Source organism: Gekko japonicus, unplaced genomic scaffold, assembly GCF_001447785.1.
Source record: "Gekko japonicus isolate JY-2015 unplaced genomic scaffold, Gekko_japonicus_V1.1 scaffold15, whole genome shotgun sequence".
NCBI lineage: Eukaryota > Metazoa > Chordata > Lepidosauria > Squamata > Gekkonidae > Gekko > Gekko japonicus.
Genome location: NW_015165830.1, coordinates 527,741 through 553,498, shown reverse-complemented (window position 1 = coordinate 553,498; position 25,758 = coordinate 527,741). Strand labels below are relative to the sequence as shown.

Genomic DNA, 25,758 nt, shown 5'->3' with positions numbered 1-25,758 from the left:
CATCTCTTACAAGCTGCACATGAGAGTTCTTATCTTGAGTACAGATCAGAATGTCATCTAAATAATCACCCCTTTAAATAAATACTTGTACAACACTTAGCTAATCAAGACCCCCAGAGAGTCCAAATGGCATCACCAAATACTCAAATTGCCCCAGTGGGATATTAAAGGTAGTCCTATATTCATCCCCCTCTCGAATGCGCACCCGAAAGTAAGCATCACGCAGGTCCAGCCTTTCGTGGCCACCGCCAACAAATCCTTGATTAATGGGATGGGGTAAGCATTCGACATTGAGATAACATTCAACCCATGATAATCTATGCACAGCCTCAACCCTCCATCCTTTTTCTTGCTGAAGAGCACGGGAGCAGCGAAAGGGGAAGGAGCAGGATGGACGAACCCTCTAGCCAAGTTCTTGTCTATAAATTTTCTGTTTTTCCCTTTCAGCAGGGCTTATGGAAAACAGTTTTCCCTTAGGGAGCTTGTGGCCAGTGAGAAATTCAGTACCACAGTCAGTCTTCATGTGGGGGAGAAGCTCGTCAGCCTCTGTTTCCTCAAACACTTTTGACAAGTCTCTGTACTCCAAAGGAATCTGGTTTAACTCTTCCCTGGCCAGGCACATCCGTTCAGGTGCAGGTAACGGCTCCCCCCCCCAACTCTGGATTCCAGCCATGAGTCTGACAGCGGGGGTCCACAAATCGGAGGGCCCCCAGGCTCCACTGGATATATGGGATGTGCATTCTGAGCCAGGGCCCTCCCAACACCATGGGGAACTTGGCAGATGGATTTACTATGAAGGCCCTTGATTCCCATCCATCTGAGAAAACACCAGGGGCTCCCTCAAGTCTCTTAATTCCGCCCCCAGCCCTGCCACCAAGGCCAGGCTAATCATGTGTCTACTGAATCTATGAGAGCCCGTACTCGTGGGTTTGGAGGGGAGGGTTAACTACAGTCACTGCCACAAAGAACAAGCGGGAAGAGGGCCTCACTAACTCTGGCACTGGAGAAGTGCAGACCTGCTGTTTAGCGCCCTTCACAGCAGGTCCTGGCTGTTTCCTGCCGGCTGTTGAAGTTCTTCCTCACTTGATGAGATGCTCTCCAATTTCTCTCCCCCTCCTGGCGGGCATTTGGATGCTTGAAGCAGCCTGCTGATGGCTTGAGCTTCTTCTTTTCTCTCGCCTTGCCCTGCCCCTTCTTTGCTGGCCCTGGACTCTATTCACAAAGGCAATTGGGGGTGAAGTGCTTGGGCCCCCTGCACTTCAGACACAAGCCTTGCCGCCTCTGGTGTTCCCTGTCATTCCCTTTCCCTTGGGCCCAACCTCGCTGTGCCCGGCCTCCCAACCAGCCCCTTGCACTGTTGGTGGCCCTACGGGTGGCTTGGGATGGTACATCTCCAGGAGACTGCAATGATTCTCAGCCTCACATGCCACCTGAATCCAGCCGTTGAGAGTGACTGGGTTCTCCTGGGTCAGGGCTTTGTCCAAGATGGCGTAATTCAGGCCAGCCCGGTAGAACTCTATCAGCACTTCCTCCGACCAGCCTTGCAGTTTAGCCACGTAGGTCTTGAACTTGTCCGAGGATGCTCTGACAGATTGGTTCCCTTGTTTCAACCCTCGAAGGTGGGTTCTGGCCTGCTCCATCTTGAGCGAGTCCTCATGCTGCCGGCGGAGGGCCCTCATGAATGTATCCACATCTCAGAGTTCGGGGCCTCCTACATTTTAAAGACACACAAACCAGTCTGCCACGCGGTCTCGCAGCCAGGTAGTTCACTTGGTGCTCATCAGAGGCAAAGGTGTGGCCCCATTCTCTCAGGAACTTACACACCTGCAGCACAAAAAAGGCCAGCTTCCCCAGGGTCCCATCAAAAGTAGATTCCAGTGCATCGCCGGGGGTGCAGGAAACAGGTGCAGAGGGGGGGCCACCAGCAGGGCCCCTTCATCCCATGGAGCGGGAGCAGCTCCTTCCCCCCCTTGCAGTCCCAAGCCCCGGAACGCCTGCTGCAGGACATGGCGAATGGCATCGGGGAGGCCCTCCAGGGCAGCCCAGGTGTCTGCGCAGCTCTGCCATTTCGGTTTTCAGCTCCTGCCGGATGAGCTCTATGTCAGCTTCCTCCAGCCGATGTCTCACGGCCTTCAGGCGCTCGGGGTCAACGTGGAACACTCTCCTGAGCCCTAGTGCCAGTCCTCATCCACCCACTGCCACCAGGCTCCTGTTGCTCCAAGGGAGGGGATAGCCCAGTCTGGGACATCCCACCATTCCATCTCTGCCCATCGGCACTTTGGCTTCACATCAGGGCCCCACTGTTCCCCTTCGGGTGGCACGGTGCCCTCCTTGCCAGTGGGTGACTTTGGGAGGGTCTCTGTTTCAGTCTCCTCACTTCCATCGCTCATCATGTCGGTGGTGCACCAGGTCAAGGGGAAAAGGCAGTTCTGACACTATGTCAAGTCCTGGACTCAATCACTCTCACGAGACTCTTGTAGCAGCAAGATTTGTTGATTTGGAGTTAGAGAGATTCCAAGCATAGACAGATGCTGTGTCAGAACTGGACACCGGATGCCAGGTCCAACCCTATACAAAAAGCAGGATAGCCCCCCTATGCAAACCACCCAATCAATGTTTGCAGTCAGCCCATCAAAGCTCTAGGCCTACCCTCAGGGCTGGCCCAACACCTGCAAACTAATGGTTACATCCCAAATTCAAGTGATAAGCGGAGATTGTGAGCTTCCCGGGGTCTTGCACGCACTATACAAGCTCAAGCAGACATTCACACCAGCATCCACTCCCCCCACCATCCTGGCAGAGAAGATAAATGGCATTGGAGAAAAAAACAGTGAAAGAAGCATGTTTAAGAAAGCAGTTAACCCTAAAGCAACAGACCAGGAGTTTGGCTGGACAGCATTCTATGGCAAGTGAGGCCTGAGCTTGACAAAGTTCTCCTAGCTGGGACAAGAAAAGTCTGGACACCCTGTCAGAAGCAAAAGCCAAGGTCTGGGGAACAGGGGAACAATGAAGTGAAATATGTCTTGACCAGCCTACATTTGTCAGAGTTCCATTGGGCTTGCATCCATTGCAGGGAGGGAAATGCTAAGAAAAAACAAGTGACTGTACAACTTAGTGAGCCTCATCGTTTTCTTTTCTTTGTTCTGTAATGCTCTGTAGTGTTTTGATGTAATTTTCCTGTGCCCCGTTCTAGTGAATGGAGATTGTATTTTGATAAATAAATATCTTTTCCTTTTAAAAATCTCAGACTGTGATCAAAGAACCTCACCCAGGGCACCTGACTGCTCATCTTCACAACAGACCAGGTACTTCTGACTGGGCTGCAAACAGTTAGCTGACCAGGAAGGAGGGTGTGTATAGAGCAGTACACACATCCACATGTGCCTAGTGCCTATCTGTGCCTCAAGCTGCAGGAAGAAAAGGGGGGGGGGCAGAGCTTGAGTGGCTGACTAGCAAAGAAGGAGAGTCAGAAGGAAGGGCTGAGAGAAGACCCTCTGCCTATTGGGCAAAGACAGCAGGAAGGAAGGAAGGGGAGGGCTCTTTACAAGGGGTACTTACTGTCAAAGCCTGGATTGCCTCCCATTCCTGTGGTGACTGGATTTTATGAGCCAGCAACCTCACAGCTATCTGTGGACTGAAACAAATGAGTAGAAAACTGTCATTCTCCATCTACTTTTGCAGCTGTCACTGCATGTGCTGCAAACAGATCTTCAAACTTTTCTCCACAAATATAAAGACTAAAAATGCCTCTGAAAAAGGCAAGAAAGAACGCTGAAGCTGTCAAGGGTCTGCACTCAGTGCAATGACGCCCCTCAGCAGCCATTTCCAACTCTTTAAAAGTTTATTACGGGGGGGGGGGGGGTCACAGGACCCTCATTGAATAAGAGCCACAGGAGTTGAAAGGCTGCAGTGGGAAAGGGAGCAAAATTATTCCCTCCTTCCTCTTTTGTCAGCTGACCTCTGTTCACGCAAGAGGTGGCGCAATGTTGCTCCCAATGTGGCTATTACTCTGGCCCTAGGAATAAACTTTCCAGGGGTTGGAATTAGCTGCTGGGGGGAAGAGCAAGCTGTTGACAGATCATGGGATCTAACCCAAGATTTTACTTTGGTCGCCCCCCTGTGAACCAAAATGGGCTATTGAATGATCCATGAGTGCTCATTGCCAATTCCCTCTATAAGGCTTTATTTATTCAGCTCATAAAATGTTGTAACAGAAAAACAACAAATAGCATTTTGTAGCCTTTAAACCCTTCACGGACATCAAATGTTTTGTCCTTATACTGTTGGGTATGTCAAGCATATTACCAGTGGTCAGGAATGCTTTTGTTTGACTCCTGTTGCACCCCAAAACGTACCATGACAGACTGTAATTTTCTTCCCTTCATTTTTTGCTAGATTAAATATAATACTTCTCAATTTCACGTTGTTCATGATAGTTAATTATGACAATAAGTCAACACTTTTAGAGACATAAAGACTCTACAAGCATGTCAGAGGTTGTGATTCCTATGACAGAATGAGGCTCAGCCATTACCTTTGATTGCTTTGGCACAGCATATCAAAACAGTCTGCCACGTTGACGATTAGAACTTCTTTGCAACTTTTTCATTTTTAGAAGACTAAAAATTATCGACACCTATCAAAATCCATAGCAAACCATAGCAAATTACTACCCCACTTCCAATCTGCTCATGAATCATACTAAGTGAAGCACTGAGAATGCCACCTTTCAGCTTCTCCCATGAGACCTTGAATGGCTGCCTGAATGGTTTTGGACACATACCCTTCAAGTTCTTTGTTGATCTGATCGCAGAAGCCAATAATGTATTCCCAGTCTTCTTGTCTGTTCAGAGGGTTGGTAGCTTTATCTGATGAAAAGAAAACAGCAAGTGCATTAGGTCAAGAAAGATGCAAACAGAAGAATTCTGTTTGTCTTGGACAGGGCAATAGCTGAGAATTAGTATACTTTTCCCTTTCTTTTTGCATTCAAAAATACTTTAAGAAGTGGGTGTTATGGAAGGAAAGGGGGGAAGTATATTTCCTTGCTGGGAAACTCCCTTAGAACAACAATTTCCTGGAAATCACCTGGTAATCAGCTGCCACCATGGAGGAACCTCTTGAGAACATCTAGACTGACCCACAGAGATGGTCCATTCTAGTGCACGACTAGAGCAATAACAAAGTGACGGTAGAAAATCTAGAAAATACCTTATAATCAACTATGTAGCATCCTTGCAGTCTAGGACATAGGGAAGAGATTCAGAGAAATATCCTGGAGAAGTAAATGGTACTAAGCATAGCAGTGGGGGGGGGGGGGCTTTTATAAAAGAGAAAACAAGGAAAAATGCATTAAGAAAAGTTGTGGGGAAAGGGCAAACCAAAATAAAGGAAAGGCACACAAGACACACAGCACAGAGATTTTCAAAAAAAAAAAGCAGTAAAGTTGGACTAATTCAGCTAAGTACGTGTTACCTAGGCTGTAGCAGGTTTCTCAGAGCATGTGCAGGATTCCTTGCAGTAACAAGATGCTGGAGTAGTCCTTAACTCCTACCCAACCTACTGTGGACTCAGTTTTTGCTGAAGACTGAAAACTGAAGACAAGGAAAAGGCCCAGAGGTGCAGATATTTATAGTCAATGGAATGGGACCTAAGCCAGCCTCCTTTCTAAGACTAATGCGCTAATGTAGCCAATGCCATGCAAAGCCCCATCTTTGATGGCTGAGGCTACTTTTAGCAATCAGAGACTTATAAAATACAGACCCCCTCCAATCAAGCATCTGGAAATGGCTCAGAAATTCCCTAAAAAATAGGTGGACTGGTCCAAACCGAACTATCCTTTGTCCCAAAAGGATTATCTCTTGGGATGGTCCAATGTGGAATGGAAATGAATGGGTCATTCAAATGTAAACTCCCAGGAGTTCATGTTCCCAGTTGCTTTAAGTGTCACTCTTGAGCCCTAGTAGGTTTTTAGCATTTCTGTAACAATGGCTTCAACATACTTCAGATCAGTCTGAAATGCTACATGTCATAAAACTGTTTCCAAATCAGCTGAGCATGAAGAACTGTACTGGCTTGCAGGCTCCGAGTATTAGGTGCCAGAAGTCAGGCAAAGCATGGTTGTTTGGTTCAAGGTCAGTGAGTCCAGAAGTCAGGCAAAGCAGAGTCACTTCAGTCCAAGGTCAGAGGTTCAGAATTCAGACAAGGCAGATTTGGTGACTTAGCGTCTATTGTACGAGTTGCGTCCATACCTAACAGCATCTCTTGGCTGGTCTTATAACCCCACTCCTAAAGGTTGTTGGATTCTCTGGACTTGGTACTGCCAGGGAACCAAAGAAAGTAACAGAGTAGTCAAGGCTCTAACGCAGCAGATCTGGGGCTAGGTGTGGCAACAGACTTACAAAGGTACATGGAGTCAGCAATCAGTTCTAAAACTAATAAGCAACTTTCATTAAAAGAAATACATGCTTGAGAGTGCAGGTAAGAGATAGATATAGATTATCTGCTCTAACTAACTAGATAGTGTTGGATGCTGGATGCATGTCCAGCCTCCATGGTGCAAGATGGAGAGATCATGCACCTTCTTTGTGTGCATGCGAGAGAGAAAGAGGTGAGAGAGCAGAAGCAGATGAAATTGCCTCTAAGAGTAGCATTCTATTTCAAAGGAAAGGATCAGATAGCAGGAAGGAAAGGATGTTCTATGTGTCCTGACCTCTCTATTTGTCTAAACTCTTTGGTGCCATCTCTCAAGTTTGAGACAGGAGACAGTGCAAAGTCCTCCACTTCTAACAAAGATCAGGCTTGCAGCCAGCTGCTCAGAAGTAGTCCTGCAACTACTTATCTTTGTCATCAGCAAGCAGCTGGTATCGGGCCAGGAGGCGTGCACTTTGCCGTCTTGCCTGTAGCTCGGTTCTCAGCCTCTGTCTGTGATGCTCTAAGGGTTTAGGTGATACTGGTGGGTTGGGAATGACCAACTGAGGTTCACCTGCTGAATCAGGGCTTGAGGGTGTCGTGGCTCTGCACCAGCTGTTGGCTATGAATCCTGAAAAGTCTGCAGCTCATTTTCCTGCTGATCAGCTTCTGTTAACTGAAGGCTGGCTACAAGGGGCTCCTCTTCTCCTGAGGAGTCCTCCTCACTATTGCTGAGCCCTGGCTGACTCATGACAATAACATTACAAAAATTAACTCAAGAAAGTTAAGCAAACATTCATTCATCACCTTCAATTTGCTATTTTGTTCCATGTCTGTCAATTTCTCCAGTAATAAACTGAGGATATATTCTCAATTGTATTCATGGAACATTGACACAGACTAGTCAAAATATGGAAGACTTGAAAATGCTCAACAATCTTAAACAATTTCTAATATTCAAAGGACCCAAACTTTGCACTTTCCAACCACTTAATAACCAAGGGAGGAAACCATCCAAAATTGAGAACTTTTATTTGAATGGAACAAAAGGGCTTAGTTTTGGCTGCTTCACCTCCAGCGGTTACCTTGCTTTCAGCACATCTGTACTTGTTTTTGATCATTAAGGCGATTGCCTACAAAAATTCCTGCCACAACAAAGAAACCAATTAATCTCTAAAGTGCTGTAGCATTTTTGGTATCTTCTTGATGTTTGACCTCTGGATTATGAGGAAATCCTATACATGAAATCAACCTTGGCATTTGACTGTCAGACAGATCTTAAATCTTTGGGATTTCTGTGCCTTGTTCTTGTAGTACAATATTTCAGATTTTCTACCTTTCCACATCTGTTCATCTGCCAAGGAATGCCTATATCTGTCATGAAAGTCCTGCATACTGCAGGTGATTCAGAAGGCATGTTGTCACCCTGTGCAGGGCATGTATCATAACTCACATGCTCCTTTGTTGTCCAATTTGAACTGGGATTGTGCCCTAGGACACACCCTATATTAATTTGTGGCTACAGATAGCAAAAGAAGATCAATAGTATCAGGCAAATTATCTTTCAAGGAAGCTGTCCAGTATTACTTACTGATCTTTTCCTTATGGAGTCCCTGATAAGCTTTTGGGGGAATCCAAACATTCCCCTGAACAATGTTCCCTCTAAGCTCCACAGTGTGGTGAGCAAAAATTCTACCTTGTTAGCAAAAAAGCTAGTAGCATGAAAATTGTAAACAAGTCTACATTTGACTGTACATCACCTAGAGCAGGGGTGTCGAACTCATTTGTTATGAGGGCTGGATCTGACATAAATGACACCTTGTTGGGCCGGGCCATGTGTGTCATAAAATGTAATGCCAAGTAGCAGAGATATAAACTTTATAAATGACACAAACACAAAGGGTCTTTTTTTTACTTAAAATAGAAACATGCTTAAAACAGTAGCACTCTTGCAATATTTTGTTTATTTAACAGTGTCTGATAACTGACACCTCTTGCTCTGAATTATTGCAGGAAAATGTCTGTGCTTTTGCAATCTTGAGTATGCTGTTCAGGTGTGTATCTGTAAGCTGCAAACCTACGATGACGCAGTAGCAGCAGAACTGGAAGAAGAAACAGAAGACAGCCAATTCCATTGCGGGCCTGATAGACCCAGGCCGCATGTTTGACACCCCTGGCCTAGATCCCTACATCATAGGGAATAGGTGATTTATAAATAATACTACTACTACTAATAATATTTTTAGATTATTTCCATAACCTTATAAAAATCTCAGAATGAATTTTTTAAAACTATATTTAAGCTATATTTTAAGAATAATTTAAACATTAGAAGAGAAAACAAGTCAAATTTCATTACACAAAATGTTGTCCTCTACAGGGGTAGACCAGGCCTCCGGAGAACAGGTCTACCCAACCCTTGCCACTATATTGGTAGACCTGGCCTCTGGAGAACAGGTCTACCTGCCCCAGTCCACTACATTGGTAGACCTGGCCTTGGACCGTTGCCCTGCACTGAGCCTTAGAAACCATACCAGCACTTGGGAGGGGGGGAAACGCTTGAAATCTACTTTGCTTTTTTGTGAAATATGAGAACCAGGATTACAGGTCAAGTATAGCAGAGGTGGAACAATCACTGTCAGAACCCTGCCTAACCTAACTAACAGGAAGTTGCTTAAATGTTATCAACCTGCCCAAACTACTTATTTATTCAAATATTTATATCTCACTTTTCCCCGTGACTGAAGGCAGCTTACAAATCATACTGAAAAGCATAACAGGGGTGTGCAAAAAAAAATAATCATTTTTTTCTGGCTCAACTATAGCCTATGGGGACCATTATAGTCAATGGGCCTCATAGGCGATAATGGAGAATCAATCCAGGGGTATCTGAGGCCCTGGGTGGCCCCTGTTTTTTGAGGTAGAGGCACCAAATTTGCAGCATAGCTGCTGGTACCTCTCCTAACCCCCCCCCCCCAGTTTCAAAACGATTGGACCGGGGGTCCAATTCTATGGGCCTCAGAAGGAGGTGCCCCCATCCTCCACTGTTTGTGAGCTGAAGCAGAAATCCTCTGAGCTGGCCTCTGAAATGTTGTGTGCCAGCGCCCCCTAGCACAGTTTAGAGGGAACTGTGCCCCTGAATACAGATTATACTTTTTATTTGCAACTGGCACTATTGCACTCACTGGAGGAGTTTATATTTCTCTCTGGAAACAGGAATCAAACTTCATTATTCCAAGACCTGCCTTTCACCGGTTTTGCAAGCAGCAATTGCAGAAACTACAAGATGTTGATACAGATTTCTGTTTCACTTGTTCTACACAAGTCAGCATAGAAGCTGATTAAACCTTCTTTTTACAGAACTGACCAGGAATGTGAGAGAATGAAATACGGTCCATTCCTTGGACAGAGCAATAAATGTCTGAGTTATATTACAAAAACAAGAAATGCAATCAATCATCAGAGCTGAGGAAAAAAAGACAAGGAAAATACATTTTTACCAGCCAAACTAAAATACAGCGACCCAAACTGTGGGAATAACTAAACTTTGTGCACATATGCACAAAGAATTGGCTGGTTGCAATCCAGCATGATCTATTTAATTGTATTAGGATCCCCACGGTCTACAGATGTGTTTTAGATTTGCAAAACAAGGTCGTTGGCCAAGGATCAAGGAGACCTGGGTTCAAATATCTACTCAGCAATGAAGCTCACTAGATATCCTTGGCCAGATATTATCCATCAGCCTAATATACTTCATATACATGAAATGGGGATGGCAGAAGCACATTGGTCACCCTGAGCTCCTGGAGGAAGGCTGAGCTAAAAAAATGAAATAAATTTAAAAATACTCAGGATTTTCTAACAAGGCACAATTAATCTTTTTTATATATATAAAGATTTTATTGGCTCCCCTAAAAAGGGGAGGTATTTCGCTTAAAAGAAAAAATGGGAGGGGTAGACAGTGGGAGAAAGAGAAAGCTGAGTGATATATAAACTGGTAAATTAAACTGTTAGTAATGTCCAATTAATCTTCTTGGGCTTCTTCTGTGTGTTGTCAAACTTCTTTTCCTTGTCCGGTCACAATTAATTATCTGTTAGTATGTTAGTAATGTTCCTTTGAATTTCTGTTAATAAAAAATCTCTTCTGGGCGCATTCAGAACCGCTTCTTTGCGTGCTGGGTACTTTTACTTTCGCTGACGTGGAGGAGCTTCCTCTGTTGTCTTCTCCTCCCGGCTTGTTCAATCCTCCTTCGGGTTGCTGTTAACACTTTCAGTTCCTGCACTATAAATCCTCTTCCTTTCATGCCATCACTGGAGGACCTCCGCTTTGAGAATGGTATTTATTTCATTTACGCTTTTATATCCGCTCCCAGACTCTCTACTAGGTCCTCCTCGCAACTGTTGACTTGTATAAGCGCTTGTCAGGCACTTCGCTGTCACAGTTCAAACTTTTCCGTTTTACAAAACTCCCGTCGGATTCACAGCCATAAACAGTCCAAACCTTAAACAGCCGGCTCTCTCACACACACAAACGCCCAGGCGGAAGTCCCTCCCTTCTTCTCCGCTCACTTTTGCCCAGCTCCGACATCTTTTCTTTTTTGTTTACTTTTAGAAAGTTCTTAAAGTGTGCTCCAGAGAGACAAAACTTTTTCTCGTTTTGTTTCAAATACATCAAAGGAAAACGTCGCTATCCGCTCAGTCCATTCCCCCCCTCCTTTTCTTTTTCGCTTGAAGGCACAATTAATCTAAATGAAATTCTTCTTAAGAATTGCCAAGCTGGTCCAGCAATAAGGATGTGTGAGGTGGAGCATCGGAAAATATCAAGTAGTCCACCACTAAACTGCTGTCTATTTTCTACCTCTAGAAACTTTACAGGCGTCTGTAATATTTCAGTGATAATAAACAAAAGTTACCAGCTGACGCATTTTTGTATTAGCCCACCCTTTCACACGTGTATCTTATTTGTGATCTTATCGTTTTTTGTCTTTTTAAAAAACTTCTCCGCTTGGTCACCTGAACGTGACAAAGAGAGTGCCTACAACAAGGGTTTTAGTAAGTACTGCTGTGGCCACTGTTCATGAACATGCAAATATAAACTAACATCCCATACTATTATAACTGTTGGCATCAACTCTGTACAGCCTTCTAAGACTCTGTAATACCACCCAGATACTGTTTATAGTTTCTGATGTTAGTGTTCTGCATTCATACATATACAACATCAAGTATATTTCACAAAGGTTTCTTACTGTATTGATTTTCTGCACCTGTTTCAATCTGGCTTTATGTAGGGACTAGGAATAAGGCCCGTTGCAGAAATAAATACAACAAACGCTAGAAAGAGGCTCTGGGCAGGTGCCCTGGCCTTGGACACCCAGGGTCAATTTGCGGTGGCAACATCATTAGGGTATAATGACACAGAGTCCACCATTTTCTCCATTGCCAGTGATATGGTGTATTAGAGAATGTATTAATTTGTATAGCACTTTAAAATGTATGATTTGTGTTGCAATCATGTTATTTGGAAAATAATAAAATATTTTAAAAAAAAAATACATATACACAAAGGGCGAGACGAGTTTTGTGAAGAGGAATCATCTCTCTATAATATAATTGATTTGGGGTGGCACTTTCCAGAACATTCCACATGCTCCCAAATCAGTTGGCCCAGTCAGCTGTCACTCAGAACGTGTCCCTATCCACTGGCTGCATTGCCTGACTCCCGCCCACAGAAGCAGCACCCGCAAAAATTTACCTCAGACTGCGCCAGGCTCCCTCAGAACATGGGCACTCGGGCCCTGCTACTGCAGCCGGCCCCTTCAGAAGACGGAGACTCCGGCCCTGCCGGTTCGCTCTGCCACTGCGCTCAGTCCGGCCTCAGTCTGTACTGAAGCCAGTGCCTACAGGCAGTGCATTCCACTTCCTGCCCCTGTCCGCCGCCCACTGCTCATTTGGGAAGAGGAGCCATGCTCAATTTGCCCCGCTCCAGACCCGCCGATGGTCCAGGTAGCTGCCACTGCTGCCGAGCGGCCTAAGAGGGACAAGTACCTGGGCTGCTGTCAGGGGCCCAGGCACACCTGCCACTGCCGCCAAAATTTTCATCCGCCGAGTGCCCACCGTGAGAGGCAGCCGCTCCAGTCATGCCCGTTGTCCAGCGGCAGTGGCGGTGGCAGAGGGAGCGCAAACCGGCCAGCCCTCCCTTCTCTCTCTCTCTCTCTCTCCCCCATGTCTAAGACACAGGCCTTTGACAGTCTTTCCCTCCTCTCCCCCACCAAAAGGTGTGTGTGTGTGTGTGTGTGTGTGTCTCACGCACAGAAAATGAAACCATTCCCATCTGTTACGCCGCTGTAGTGGGTGGGGGGGAAGGAGTTAAAATAGAGATTTTCTGAGCATGGAGCAAATCGAGAGGCTTTTCTCTCTCCCCCTTCTCCCCCCCCACCAGCCGTGTTGCAACGCTCCGCCAACCTCCGATTTCCACCCTCCTCTCCCCCCCCCAAGCAGACAGGCAGTGGCAGCCTCTGCCAAGATCCTGCAACTTTGCAGCAAAGTGCCCTCTCTTCTCCCCGTGGCCCCCTACTTCCCCCCACTCTCCCCTTCACTGTCAACATTCCCAACGCTGCCTCCGCTGCCAACCAGCGCTCCCCCCTTTCTCTCTTACCCTGCTTCCAGCCAATGCATTCCTTACACATCACCTCTTTCTAGAGCTCATTGTATTGGTTTCACAATCAGCTTTCCTACTAGTTATAAATATTGATATTTGGACTTTTCACTGTTTGAGAAATTCGACTTGGGCTATTTCTGAATGTTATTTATGTATTTGGACCATGTGTTCTGCTATTTTGTATTTTTAAGTTACTGATTTGCATAGTATACATTATATATATATTTTGGATAAACTACAGCACTTAAATAAGTTCATATCATTATATTGTCTGTTGAAGGTTTTTCGTTATTTTTGCACAGGTTTCATTTTTTGTTTAATTTACTCACCTGGAGCTTGGCAACAATGGTTCCCCAGGAGGAAATGGCTGGTTTGGAGGCTGGAGTCTATGGCATTGTACCTATCTGAGGTCCCACCCCTAATGTGGGAGAACCAGATTTGATTCTCCACTCCTCTATTTGCAGCTGCTGGATGACCTTGGGCAAGCCATAGTTCTGTTGGAGCTGTTCACTCAAGGACAGTTCTCTCAGAGCTCTCTCAGCCCCACCTACCTCACAGGATGTCTGTTGTGGGGAGAGGAAGGGAAAGGGGTTTATAAGCCGCTCTGAGACTCCAAGTGAAGGGTGAAGTATAAATCCAATCTCTTCTTCTTCGGTATTCAGTGTCAATTTGCTGTGGTGACTTCAGCAGGGTATAATGACAGAGAGTCCACTGCTTTCTCCAGGGAAACTGATCTCTGCCACCTGAAGAGCAGTTGTAATTCTGAGTGATCTCCAGCCTTCATCTGGAGATTGGCAACTGGTTCCCAGGAGGAAAAGTACAGTGGGGACCAAAGTACCTCACATCATTCTTCTATCTTCCTTTTAATCTGCACAACAACCCTGTGATGTAGGTTAGGCTGAAAGTCTGTGACTGGTCTGAAATCACCCACTCTGCTTCCACGGGGCTTCAGATTGCGGGACAAGACTGCTGACTGGTTTGTTGGTCTGTACAACGTGGTGGCACCAGAACTGAAAGATGTCGATGCTTTCATGCAAGCCCTATGACACCAATTCAAGGACCCCCTAGAGTTGGAAAAAGCTCAAACCCGTCTGTGGGGGATCCGCCAAGATGCCTGCTCAGTTCAGGAGTATTTGGATTAATTCAAAGCCACCACCGCCAAACTCTTGGGGTGGCCGGAAGAGGTTTTGATCGAGTTCTACCATGCTGGCCTGAACACCATCATCTTGGAGAAGGCCCTAGCCCAAGACAACCCCCTCACCCTAGTGGGGTGGATACAAGGGGCGTGTGAAGTGGAGAACCGCCACAACCTGGTAAAGTGGTATCACCACAAAACTCCGGTCCCCAAGAGCACTGCAAGCCACAGAGTTCCATTCATTGGGGACAACATCATCCAGCAATGGAGATGAGCCTCAGGTGCAGGGAAAAGGCCAGGACCTGCTGTGAAGGGCGCCAGCCAGCAGGTCCATGATACTCTGGCATGAGAATCAATGAGAACTTGTACATCATTGTTTTTTGTGACTGTTACTATTTTGCACCCTGAAGCCGGAACTCAGTACAGGTGAGGGTTCTTATCGACTCTGAGTGTTCTCAGGACTTCATAAGCCCAACTTTAGTTATGGGACTGGGGGCTGGAGTAATAAAACTAAGAGAACCAATACTGTTTACCCAGATGGATGGGACCACCATGCAGTCGTGTCAGTATCAAACTACTGAGTTGCCAATGGAAGTATTCAGGGAACAACGATCGTTCATAGTACACCCCACCACCCAGTTCCCTATGTTGTTAGGAAACCCTTGGCTCATGGCCCATGACCCGTACGTACAGTGGAGTCAGGGGACGCTAACCTTTTAAGACCCCCATTGCAAGGAGCATCAATGGAACTCAACATGGGGGGAGGAGCCTTGCCCTGTGCTGGAGAGGGTCTACCTGGCGTGTGAGGAGTTAAATGCCATCCTGCCCAAATATACAGATTTGGGACAGGTATTAGAAGAGAGGGAAGCCGATGAATTACCCCCTCATCGAAAGACTGACTGTGCCATAGAGATTTTACCAGAGCATAAACTGCTGAAAGGAAAGCTTTATGCGATGAGCCCCTCCGAGAGGGAGGAGTTCCACCATTTCATTGACAAGAACCTGGAACGAGGTTTTATCAGACCGGCCACCTCCCCTTTCGCGGCTCCTGTGTTGTTCCAGAAAAAGAAAGACGGGGGGCTAAGATTATGCACAGATTATCAGGTCTTAAATGCTGTTTCCATGTCCAATGCATACCCCCTGCCCTTGATTAAAGACTTGTTAGCCGAAGCTGCTAAGGGAAAGATCTTTACTAAGTTGGATCTGAGAGACGCCTATTTCAGAGTGTGAATACGAGAGGGGGAGGAGCATAAGACTGCATTCAACACCCCTCTGGAACAGTTTGAGTACCTGGTCATGGCCTTTGGATTGGCTGGGGCCCCGGGTGTATTCATGAACTTGATCAATGAAGTGTTGCACAAGCACCTGTTCAAAGGGGTTGTAGTGTATCTAGATGGTGTGTTGGTCTACACGCAAGACATGGATTCAAACGTGAAATTGGTACAGGAGGTGCTAATGGCCCTCTACAACAACCATCTCTATGCAAAGCTGTCTAAGTGCGAGTTTCATCAAACGGAGATAGATTTCTTAGGTTACCACATCAGCAGGGTTTGGGGATGGACCCCAAAAAGGTGCAGGATGTGGTGGGGTGGGAACCCCCCCACACACAAAGGCAGCTACAATCCTTCTTAGGATTCTCCAATTTTTATCGTGCATTTATCCCCAATTTCACTCAAGTGTCTCTGCCACTAACAGACTTATTAAAGAAAAAAGGGAAAGGTCCTGAGGCGAAAAGGGGGGGGGGAGCAAATTGCAATGGACTCCGGAGTGCCAACAGGCATTTTCGGATTTGAAAAAGCTGTTCACCTCAGAGTATATCCTCCACCATCCAGATGAAAATAAAGGTTTTATTGTGCAAGTGGATGCATCTGATGTGGCGATGGGGGAGGGGCGATTCTGCAAAGAGGTGCGGATGGCAAGTTACACCCCCTAGCTTATGTTTCCAAAAAGTTCTCAGGGGCCGAGCGCAATTGGGCAGTTTGGGACAGAGAAGCTGCGGCCGTGAAGTTGGTGTTTACTACATGGCGGCATTGGCTAGAGGGGGCAAGGGTACTGTTTGAAGTATAGAAAGATCATAAGAATTTGGAGGCACTAAGAACACCTCACCACCTGAATGTTAAACAACTCTGGTGGGTGGAGTTTTTCTCTAAGTTTCAGTTCACCGTAAAGTACCTCCCAGGGAAAGATAACTTTTTAGCTGATGCCCTCTCTTGCCTCCTACAGCACGCCAGCCAGCGTGATGAGGTCACAGACACCATGTTTTCCCCCACCCAGTTGGGAGGGGCAGTAATGACACGTAGTCAGGCGAACGCAGGGAAGGAGGAGGAGCAAAGTAACTGGCTGGAGAAGCTCAAGTCAGCGTTCACCCCCCATGATCTAGAAAAGGTAGAAAAGGATGGGCTGCACCAACGTGATAATGGAAGCTGGTGCAAAGGTGACAAAACATATGTGCCCGAAACATTGAGGGGGGAGATTTTAACCCAAAGCCACGATAATAAAATATTGGGACATTTTGGTTACTTAAAGACCTTGCATTTGATACAAAGACAGTTTTGGTGGCCAGGAATGAGAAAAGATATTTCTAAATACATAGCTACGTGCCAAACCTGTTTGAAGAGTAAGCGGAGGAAAGGCAAAGTGCCTGGTCAGCTCCAACTGTTGGAAACCCCTGAACATCCGTGGGCAGTGATATCAAGGGACTTTATAACTGATCTACCTGAGAGTCAAGGGAAGTTCGTTATATGGGTAGTGGTTGATTTATTTTCTAAACAAGCCCACTTCATTTGTGTAAGCAAATACCCACCACTAAGCAACTTGCTGTCATGTTTTTACAGCATAAGATACGACTGCATACTTTGCCAAGAAAGGTCATATCTGACCACAGAACTCAGTTTGTTGCCAAGTTTTGGAAGGAACTAATGGCGCTATTGGGGGTGGAACGAGGACTTAGCAGTAGCTACCACCCCAAGACGGATGGCCAAACTGAGCGTACCAACCAAATCCTTGAATCACCAACAGGATAATTGGGTGCAGCTTCTGCCTTTTGCGGAATACAGCTACAATAATTCCCCCCATAGCTCCATCAGGATGACCCCTTTTATGGCGGTGCACGGGTATGACGGAGCCCCTCTCCCAACCGTAGATTTGAACGAACCTGTTAAAGGGGATGCAAAAATTAGACAAAGAATTGGGACATATTGCAAAAGACCTTGAATAAAGCCAAAGAGGACTATAAACGTTATGCAGATGGCAAGCGAAGCCCTGAGTGGAACTTGGCTCCTGGGGACTCTTTATATATTTCCACAAAGCACATTAAGGGACTTCAACCCAGGTGGAAATACATTGGACCTTTTAAGGGGTTATAAATAAGGTGGTTGTTGAAGTAGAATTGCCTAAATCTCTTCATTCTTTGCACCCTGTGTTTCATTTCACTCTCCTGAAAAGGGATCCTGGACCCTCGCTCTGGACTCCTTGTCCACCAGCTCCATCACCTCTTCTGATAGATGGGCAACTTCACCAAGTGGTGGAGGCCATCCTTGATTCCCAGATCAAAAGAGGCCAGCTACAGTACCTTGTCAAGTGAAAGGACTTTGGGCCAGAACAGAATGAGAGGGTCCTCTCTAAGCATATTAGAGTTGCCCGCCTGATTAAAGAGTTCCATCGTTGCCATCCTCATAAGCCAGGGGGGTGAGAGCTTTAGTAACAGGATCAGGCCTTCAGTAACAGGCAACTGGCTGGCGCCTGATGATGTATTCTACTTATGTCCTGTATTCTTTCCCCATGATTTACTTGCTGCTGTCTGCTTGCACTATGTACCCCTCTGCCTTATCACTGCCCTCACCTGCCATTGCATTCCTGAGGGGGGGGGTGTGCCTGGCTAGATAGTGGTTGTATATCTTTCAAGACCACTGTAGTAATGTTGACGTTGAACGCATGGAATTTGGGGTTGTAACTATACCTTGTGTTTCCCACCCTGCACATCAGTCCTAACAAAGAGTTTGAACCCACTGCATCTCACATTTCTAAATAAACCATTCACTAAAGAAAGTGTGTGTGGAGAGTGATTTGACTGGGAGCCTGACAACTGGCCCCAATGAGTTTTCTCTCAAAGGCCAAAACAGGCATGGAAAGGGCCTCCTCCCACCACATTTTAGTGACAGAACCAAGCTTGGTTGCCTGGCAACAGCCACTGAAGGGAAAGTGAGCCTAGAAGCAGCAGGAGGTGAAGCATCTTCGTCAGGAGACACAGCTGTTTTGGCAGTTTATTCTGTCAGGGAATAGTGGCCAGGCTGGCAGCGGGTGGGCGAGAGGAGCAAACCCAGCCCCCAGCCAATGGCATACGAGTATTCTTGAGTGGCGGTTGATGGACCAATGGCTGATGGAGTGCACAGCACAGCCAATGGGAGAGCTGGAAAGTGCCAATACATTAGGCTTTTATATAAGATTTGGAACACAGACTGCTTTGGAAGCCTTGGTTGATGACCTCTACCAAGAACTAGATGGGAGAATGTGACAGTGCCAGTTCTGCTGGATCTCTCAGTGGCGTATGATACTATCGACCATGGTATCCTACTGGAATTCTTCTCGGCACTGTGACTAAGGGGTACCTGTGTTAGTGGTTTGATTCCCGTCTGGGAGGCCAGTTCTAGAAGGTGGTGCTGGAGGATTCCTGCTCTGCCACATGGCTACTGGCCTGTGGGGTTCCACAGGGTTTGATCTTATCCCACATGCTATTTAATATCTACATGAAGCCACTGGAAGACGTCCTCAGGAGGTTTGGGCTGTGTCACCAATATGCAGACGATACCCAGCTCTACCTTTCTTCCCCCCCTAATTCTGAGAAAGCTGTTGATGTTCTAAACTGGAGCTTGGAATCAGTAATGGGCTGGATGAAGGTGAACAATCTGAAACTTAATCCTAACAAGACAGGTGCTCTGGTTTAATAGAAAATGCAGACTAGGGACTTGTGATCTCCCATCTCTTGGACTGGGTTACACTCCCCTTGAAAAGTCAGGTTCAAGGTTTGGGAGTGCTGCTCAACACAGCAGTCACCTTAGAAAATCAGGTGATGGCAGGAGATAAGGAGTGCTTTCACCCAGGTTTGGCTGGTGTGCCAGCTACACCCACTCCTGGCTCAGTCTGATCTAGCCACAGTTATCCATACCTTAGTTACATCTAGTCTGGACTCCTGTAATGCACTCTACTTAGGGCTACCCTTGAAAAGTGCTGGGAAGCAGCAGCTGGTGCAGAATGCTGCTGCTAGACTGCTGGTGGGGGCCAGTTATTGGGATCACATGACCCCAATATTACAGCAATTACATTGTCTTCCAATTTGCTCCCAAGCACAACTCAAGGTCTTTTTGACCTTTAAAGCCCTACATGGCTTGGGACTGGGGTATCTGAAGGACTGTCTTCTCCTTCATATTCTTGCCCAGGTACTAAGATCACAAGGAGAGAGCCTCTTGACTGTCCTGTCAATTAAAGAAGCTTGTCTTGTGGGTACACAAGAGAGGGCCTTTTCAGTGGTAGTCCCATGATTATCTCTCTACCTCACACTGCTTCTTATTAGTTCTAAGCAGATTACTAAAATATAGACTCTATTTGAACAGCTGCAAAAATCTATCACAGATGCATAAAATTTTACATTCAAAAGAGTAATAGGTCTCCTATTTTATAATAAAAGAGGTAGTGTCTCCTTATGATCTATATTTTGGAGCACAGGAAGAATTAAAAGATTTCTAGGCTCAGAAAAGTAATTACATTCAAAGGTCACGTGATAAAGGGAGACTACACTACTGGCACCAAAGTCACATACTCTATCAGAGTATGGTATCTTAAGATAACTCCCTTATAAAACTCTAGATGTTAAGGCATTAAGGTGCACCAACATAAAGGCGAGGAACAGTCAATGATTATGAAACATGACAATGGAACAACCTCCCCAGGGACATGCGCCTAGCCCCCTCACTCTCAACCTTTAGGAGGCAGGTGAAAACGGTTTTATTAATGACAGCAGATGTTATGGTGGCGGCTAAAAGACTATGTACCAGGATGTTCCTGGTTCAACTCTCACTTCTGCCATAACTCACTTAGGCAAGCTATTTCTCTCAGCCCCAGTCACTCATCTGCAATATGCAGTAACAACAACCTACCTTACAAGATTGCCGTAAGGATTACTGGTATCACGTATGTAAAGCACTTGGAATAGTCTAAAGAATCGTCTAAATGGTAAAAGAAAAAACTTGTGCATGCTATTTATTTTAGCAAAAACAATAATTTGTTTTTTTCTTTTATACTGTAAAACATTAAGTGTAAAATCTTGTAGATCCAGTATAAACTAAATAATACATCAGAACATAGTTCATTCTGAATATCTAAGAATGCAAATCAGCTGGAAGCTGCGGAGAGTTTTTCACAGCAAGGGAACCAGTTATTTACAGTGCAATCCTAAACTGAGTTATACCCTTCTAAGACCACTACATAACTCTGCTTAGGCTTGCAATGCTAGAGAAGGAAGACAGTGAACACAGAATTATATGACCTTCCTGATTTTAGAAATGAATCACAGGTTAATGGAGCCAGACTTCGGGCTGTCTGTGCCCACTGCAACTGCAGATCTGGATTTCTGCTTAGATATCTCAGTCTCAATGCACTGGTCATTCAAGTGCACAACAGTCTGCTGAATCTGTATTGGAGAAGCAGTTCATTTTGTTGCAATGGGCAAAGGCCTAGCTACTATTTCCATGAAGCAGCAGCCTAGGGAATAACTTACTTTGGTGTATTTTTGTTTGGAACCATTTAGCAACTGTACATTGCACTCTAAAATGGGGGGGGGGAGCAAGAAATGAGCAAGATGAAATAATCAGGTAAATACCAGAGAGAAAACAATAATCAATTGGGTGAACAAAGAGACCTAGGAAACACAGGTATGCATCTCATTCAGATATTTTTCAGTCTTTCAGGAAAATGCAACATTTCCCCACACAAACTAAATTGGGGGAGAGGGGGAAGGGCAGAGAGGAGAGGAAATGATCAAAAACACGAGAGATTCACAAAGACATCATGATACTATACTGTGCAGGAAACTATCAGGAAACAAGGAACAGCTTATCTTGATGAAAAAGATATTGGGAATACAACTGAAACAGTCTGTAAGCACAGCATCTATGAACCTGAGTGGACATTATGGTCCTCCCACTCCTCTCCCCCCCCCCCCCCGTGAGTTTAGAACAGCCTACAGCCCAGGGAAGAATTTCTCCATCTCTACACAAGGAGGGAGAGCTATTAAGGAGGGCCTCGGGCTGAATTATGGTCTTATATTGACCCTTAGTGGTTTTAGAATTTTGGGTTTTAACTTATTGATTGTGTACTGGTGTTTTTTAAATATGGAAACCATTTCAAGTTTATTCAGGAAAAGTGGTATATAAACTATGTGTAGTCTACATCACCCTTTATTTAATGTAACAACCTGCCAGATCCAGAAGGCACACTCCACTTACACACAGGAAATGCCTGGACTGCCTATACTACTAATTAGTAAATATTTTAATGACATTAAGGTGAAGTGGAAAGGAAATAGGTAGAAGGGGCATGACCACAAACTTTGTTAGAGACGGGACATGAATGATATATACACAGCTCACTTCAATTCGTGGAAGCATGTCCCAAACATTCATTAATGTTTACAACATGGTAGGCAAGTTTTATTGTCTTTTACCAGAGAGGTATAAGGAGAAGAACTTACGGAGTGTGCCTAAATGCACTTAATACATTCCAGAGCTGTGGTGACATCTGAACACAGATATTCCTAGATCATGCTTCATACTTTTGTTGTTCAGTTGCACAGCCAAGTGTGACTCGTCTACACGACCCTAAACTCCAATTCTGTATGAAGGAGATGGGGGAGGGGTTGAGGGAAGCTGTACGGTCTTAATTATTCATAGAAGGCTATGCCTGTGCATGCTAGTATGTAGGATAAAATGGAGAATGATGTAGGCTTCTTTGGGGCCTTTTCAGGGGAAAAGATGAGGTATAAATGAAGTTACATATATATATAGCCACACATACATGTGGGCAGTTACTGGCAACAGAGGAACTGAGAAACTCATTTGGGACAAACTTTGGCAGGAAAAAGACCCTCTGGCATGTACTAAAGAAAGTGGGAGAACAGAGGGTACATGATCTCTGTGCCACGGGTGAACCGCAGAAATGCTCTGGGCAGAAGGTGAGGGTACCCAGGGTAAGCCATCAGCGTGGACTGGGTGAGACTTAACAAAACTGGGCAAAGATGAGGGGAAAAGACGGGCAGAGACAGGTGACAGTCACAGGCAGGACGCCCCAAGGGAAGCAGCCCCTTTAACTTGCCCACCTGTAAAAGAAGCCAGCCTGGGCTGCTGCGCCTCCACAAAACCTAGGGAAGAAAGAATGTCGGCCAGTCCAGCTTGGCGTCAGGAACGCGAAAAACCTTCACTGGCTAACCAGTCCTCTTGCAGCCGAGGCACAGTCCTCCTTTGTATGTGGCCCCACAGCCTCTCGCCCCATGGCCGCCCTCTCTCTCAAAGGTGCCCCACAGGCTCCCCCCTTTGCCCCAGCCCATCTTCAGCCCTTTCCTCGGGTTTGCCATTGCCCCATTCACGCTCCTCTCAGCCCGCGGACCGCAGCCCCATTTCTCTCCCCCCGCCCCCACCCCCCGGAGGGGCTCTTGTACCTCCTTCACGCCATTTCTTTCTTTTCCCCAAACCGAGGGGGACGCCAAGCTGCCGCCCCCCTCACTCGGCGGAAGGGGAGAGGACGGGGGTTACTCACTCAGCCAAGACTCCAGGCTTTCCCCTTCCGCCTCCGCCATGTTGCCGGCCGGCCTAGAGACACCGCCCCCTGACCGGCCTACGCCACAGCCGAGCGGAGGCAGGTCCGGCCCAGTTTAGGCTCGGGTTGGAGGAAGAAGAAGAAGTGCCTGTTCCCTTGCAGCCTCGTACCGGGTTATGCTCAAGCTGTCAGTTATTATTTATTGGGAAGCTGTTTTCTGACTTGTACTCCTCAAGTCTACCGTGCCTGTTCTAGTCTCCTTCCATCTCAAGAACTGATTTTATCTCACCCTGTTTCGAGAGTTTGTGTCCTCCCAATTTTAATCTCTCAACAGATTGCTCAAGAGCAAACGCCTACGGTCAGCCAGGGAATTTCATGACAGAGGAGAGCTTGAACGTGCGTCTCTGTCTCTAATGCTCCCAACCACTACACTACACGCACTGGTTCTCAAAGAAATATCAAAAGAGCTTCAAACGTGATAGTTTTTGTGTGTGAAGCAAACCTCTTCATTTGTTCAAGCAGGATATCCCTGAAGATGGAGTAGTGTAGGTGTAGGCTTTCGTCTCTTAGCATTCCCACCTCCACCCCCAGAACTGTTGGAACTCAGGGGGCTATAATCAGCAACTCTTTAACCAGTCGGCTTTTGAATCTGCAACCCCATTGTTAAACTGCCCTCAAAGCATGCCTGAAAACTGCAGACATCACAACCCAACATGCCACACTTTTCTATGAGAAAGCTTGACTTACCCAGGATGGGATAAAGGATTCTGATTCAGTTCTATACCACCTTAAAGACAAACAAATTTTATTGTAGCATAAGCTTTCAAGAAACACAGAGCTATGTTTCTTGAAAGCTGATGCTACAGTAAAGTATGTTAGTCTTACAGGTGCTACTGGGCTTTTTACTATTTTGCAACAGCAGACTAACACGGCTAACTCATCAGTTCTATCATTCAGGCCATGTGTAATCTGTACAGTTCAAACCATGATTTGTCTTTCCCAAGAACAGGGCAGCTATTGTTGTTGTTGTTGTTGTTGTTGGATTTATAATCCACCCTATTATTAGATTTACAGGGCTCAGGGCAGGGGACAACATTTCCAAAAATACACAATGATTTAAAATAGAATTAAAAACAGAATAAGCTTAACAATTCAGCTAACAATTACAAATAACAATTGTAGATGGTGCCAGCAAACACACAATTCAGTATCCTTTCCCAATAGGGGAGAAGAGAGGAAGGAGCCAGGCTAGCTAAAAAAAACTGTTGCTGTCCTCAACCATAAGCCTGGTGGAACGTTTTACAAGCCCTGCAGAGCTGAGTTAAGTTCCACAGGGCATTTATGCCATTCGGCAGAGAGTTCCACAAGGTCAGTGCCAGTGCTGAGAAAGCCCTGGCTCTGGTTGAGTACCGCCAGACACTTTTTGGGCCAGGGATCACCAGCAGGTTCTTCTCTCTTGAGCGTAATGCTCTTTGGAGGATATACCAGGAGAGGTGGTCCCGTAGATAAGTTGGTACCAGACTGTTTAGGGTCTTAAAGTTTAATACCAAAACCTCAAACCTGATCTGGTATTCAACCTGGAGCCAGTGCAGCTGGCAGAGCACCAGCTGAATATATGCTGTCAATGGAGTTCCTGTGAGAACTTGCGCCACCTCATTCTGAACCAGCTGTAATTGGAAGTGACCGTTGCATGGATCACTGTGGCTAGGTCAGGGTGAGACAGGAAGGAAGCCAGTTGCCTGACCTAGCATAGTTGGAAGAATGCCAGTCTGGCAACGTTTGCAGTCTGGGTCTCCATTGATAAGGAGGCACCCAGAAGCACACCCAGGGTCCTGACTGTTGTAACTGGTGTTAAAGGTACACTGTCAAGAGCCGGGTGTTAGCACCTAACCCTAAATCCCCCCCTGCCCAGCCACAGGACCTCCATCTTAGATGGATTTCATCTCAACCTGCTCTGTTTCAACCATCCAACCACGGCTTCCAGACCCTTGGCCAGAGAAGCTGGAGTAGTATCTAGCCATCAACATCCATCCATCAACAGACACAACTTGGTGTCATCTGCATACTGATGACAGCCCAGTCCAAAACTCTGTATCAGCTGGGTGTGGGAGCGCATATAGAGCTTAAATAACATTGGAGAGAGGATTGCCCCTTGGGGGACTCCACATACCTCTCTCCAAGCACCACCCTCTGTCCCTGACCTTGGAGGAATGTTAAAAAACCCCACTTATTCGATAAAAACTATTTTTTCAAAAAGAATGTCCAGAAAGTATCCATCTTACAACTGCCAAGCTTCTTGCAATCTTTTTTCTGTGTTTTTGTGAGCTTTGTTGCTTGTTCCTAGTGTGCTGATATGCTGAACCCATTGGATCTGCATTTACTTTGCACATTTCAGTAGAGCAGAGCATACTAGCACATTCATTCTGTGCAATCGTTTCCTCCTCTTCTCTGGTCCCAGCTAACTTCCTAAGCCTGGTTAAATGTAGAATGAAGAAGAAGAGTTGGATTTATACCCCACCCTTCACTCGAAGTCTCAGAGTGGCTTAGTCTCCTTCCCTTCCTCTCCCCACAACAGACACCCTGTGAGGTAGGTGGGGCTGAGAGAGCTCTGAGAGAACTGCTCTTGAGAGAACAGTTCTCAGAAAACTGTGACTGACCCAAGGTCACCCAGCTGGTTGCATGCGGAGTGGGGAATCAAACCCAGTTCTCCAGATTAGAGTCTGCCGCTCTTAACCATTACACCAAA

The 25,758-nt window shown here is 46.0% G+C and overlaps 1 protein-coding gene across 1 annotated transcript in view; it reads right to left on the bottom strand.

Moving 5' to 3' along the window:
* GGA3 (golgi-associated, gamma adaptin ear containing, ARF binding protein 3) overlaps window positions 1-23,080 on the bottom strand; it is a 55,610-nt gene extending 32,530 nt beyond the window's left edge. The window contains exons 1-3 of the mRNA XM_015410728.1: window positions 23,013-23,080; window positions 4,784-4,868; window positions 3,559-3,634 (exon numbers count right to left, since the gene is read on the bottom strand). Of these exons, the coding sequence (XP_015266214.1) occupies window positions 3,559-3,634; window positions 4,784-4,868; window positions 23,013-23,052 (201 nt within the window). The 5' untranslated portion in view covers window positions 23,053-23,080. The remainder of the gene's footprint in view (window positions 1-3,558; window positions 3,635-4,783; window positions 4,869-23,012) is intronic.
* Between the last annotated feature and the right edge of the window lie 2,678 nt (window positions 23,081-25,758).